At 49.7% G+C, this 2,027-nt stretch overlaps 1 protein-coding gene across 1 annotated transcript; it reads right to left on the reverse strand.

Annotated features, from left to right (window-relative positions):
* Nucleotides 1–707: 707 nt before the first annotated feature.
* On the reverse strand, nt 708–1,730 carry LOC149335498 (kelch domain-containing protein 3-like). Its single transcript, XM_089553941.1, has one exon. It carries the CDS (start codon nt 1,728–1,730, stop codon nt 708–710), a length of 1,023 nt encoding a protein of 340 aa, XP_089410067.1.
* Between the last annotated feature and the right edge of the window lie 297 nt (nt 1,731–2,027).

The following is a 2,027-nucleotide window of genomic DNA, read 5'->3' on the forward strand; positions in this document are numbered from 1 at the left end:
TGAACACGCAGCAGGCCCAGTCAGCCGAAACTAAGACCACTAGAAAACAAGAGAACAACGGCAAAGGGCACGAAATGAAAGCCGTTGTCCAGAGCAGTTAAAAAAAAAACGTGAAATCAAAAGTAAAAGCTAGCAGTATCGTACAGGGAAAAAGATAACAAAACGAAAGCATTCCTTACAAGAATAACAGAATAGAGCGAAAGCTGAGTTATAAGTGCGCACCATAACAACGGGCACGGGGCAGTTTCAGCCAAAAGGAGCAAAAAAAAATGTATAACGGAGAGACCCTGACAATACAAGAACGCAAAGCTGGGACATAATAAACAGCTTTCGAACAAATCGCTATCCTTGACTGTCAGTAAAAGAAAAGGTGTGCTGACACACTGGTCCCCGGCTTTTATCACACACTATCTGTCACAATCACACTTTCGCACATTTATCTTAAGAGAACGATGTAAACATGCGGATGAAATTACGGACACATTTTGCTGACGCAACAGAGCCCTATAACGCTCTCGAATTAATAACGTCCGCTATGCCCATAAAAAAGCAACAAGCTTCCTCAATAAAGAACTAAAATAGGCCATGTCGTGGCTAGACAGGTGAACAGCAGTTTTATTAACACATGATATCGATCATGCCGAGGCACCCTCTAAAAGGGTTTGTCACACACAGTTGCAATGTCTTCTCGTAGATTACGACAGGGTTCATCTGTTGCCTTCACCTCTCATGGCATTATATGTCTCCATTACGGTCGGCGCCACGACGCCGATCTCCAAACGGGCATCAATGACCGCCGCAAGGCACAACGTCTCCAATGTGGGTGCAAAGTCTAGCGCGTGCAGATCAGTCAGTGCGACCTGGGCGAACTGGTGGTACCCAACGAGCTGCGGATCTCGTGGAGGTGACTGACCTTCTCTGATGCGCGTCGATGTGCGTCCACGAAAAAGAAACGTCCGGTCTCCAATCACACAGCACGCCTGGAACACTCTGGCACAAGGGCCCGACCGCCTTGGCCTCACTTGCGTCCAGCGAGACCTCCCTGGGTCGTACTTGTGCAGGTCTGTAACGAGTGCGCGCTGCTCTGTGTTGTAACCTCCAAAGATGTACATCTCTCCGTTGTACGCGAAGACGCTATGACCGAAGCGCACCGTTGGGGCTACGCCTTCTACGTGCGGGCGCACCCAGGTCAGGTTCACAGTGTCCAGGTAATACACTGAGTTGCTGCCAGGCGCGCTTCCGAAAACATAAATCCGGCTACCAATGGCGCAGCCCGAATTAAAAGGCGGACACGCTGGAGCGTCTCCAGTTGTGTGAACTTGATGCCACTTGTAGGTATCCAGGTCAAGGAAGTGCAACGTACCTACCTGTAGGCTGCCGATGATGTACATACGGTTCCGCACCACGCACGCAACGTGGCAGAGATAGGTCGGCTCATCACCGCACACCTCAGGACGGCTCCACGTCATTGTGCTGGTGTCGAAGCGGTATAGGTTGCCGTGCGAAGCCAGTCGCTGGGCCTGTCCCCGAAGACCGCACACGTACGCACAGTCGCCGTAAGCTACAACCTTAAAGTTTAAAAACCGAACCGGCCTATCGCGGTGTAGCGGATGCGTCCTCACAAGGTGCCAGCGGTAGCGCTCAGGCCAGAAAATGTGCACGTCGACGAAGTTCACTTCCGAGCTTCTGATGTCGAAAGAGTATATCTTGCCATTAATAGCGACAGCCATGTGGTTGACAGCTCTCGGAACACTTTGCAGTTTCAACGTCCACATTTCGAGGAAACAAATATTCACCGTTAAAAGGGGTCCAGGTATTTTTTTTTTTTGTGGCTTAAAGCACGTGACTACTCAGCGGAAATCTGAAGTGTGTCTCGGTCTGAAAGTTGCTCACGTACTGGCGCGCAACGGCGAACTGCCGTTTTTTATAGCAAACTTCATACTAAAATACTATTCCGCGGAATTCCACGCATGCGTCTTAACCTAGAAAAGAAACATCGCATGAAAGCATATGAAAAGAAGCACGTC

This window comes from Amblyomma mixtum, chromosome 7, assembly GCF_055824585.1.
Source record: "Amblyomma mixtum isolate Tamu chromosome 7, ASM5582458v1, whole genome shotgun sequence".
NCBI classification, from domain to species: Eukaryota; Metazoa; Arthropoda; class Arachnida; order Ixodida; family Ixodidae; genus Amblyomma; species Amblyomma mixtum.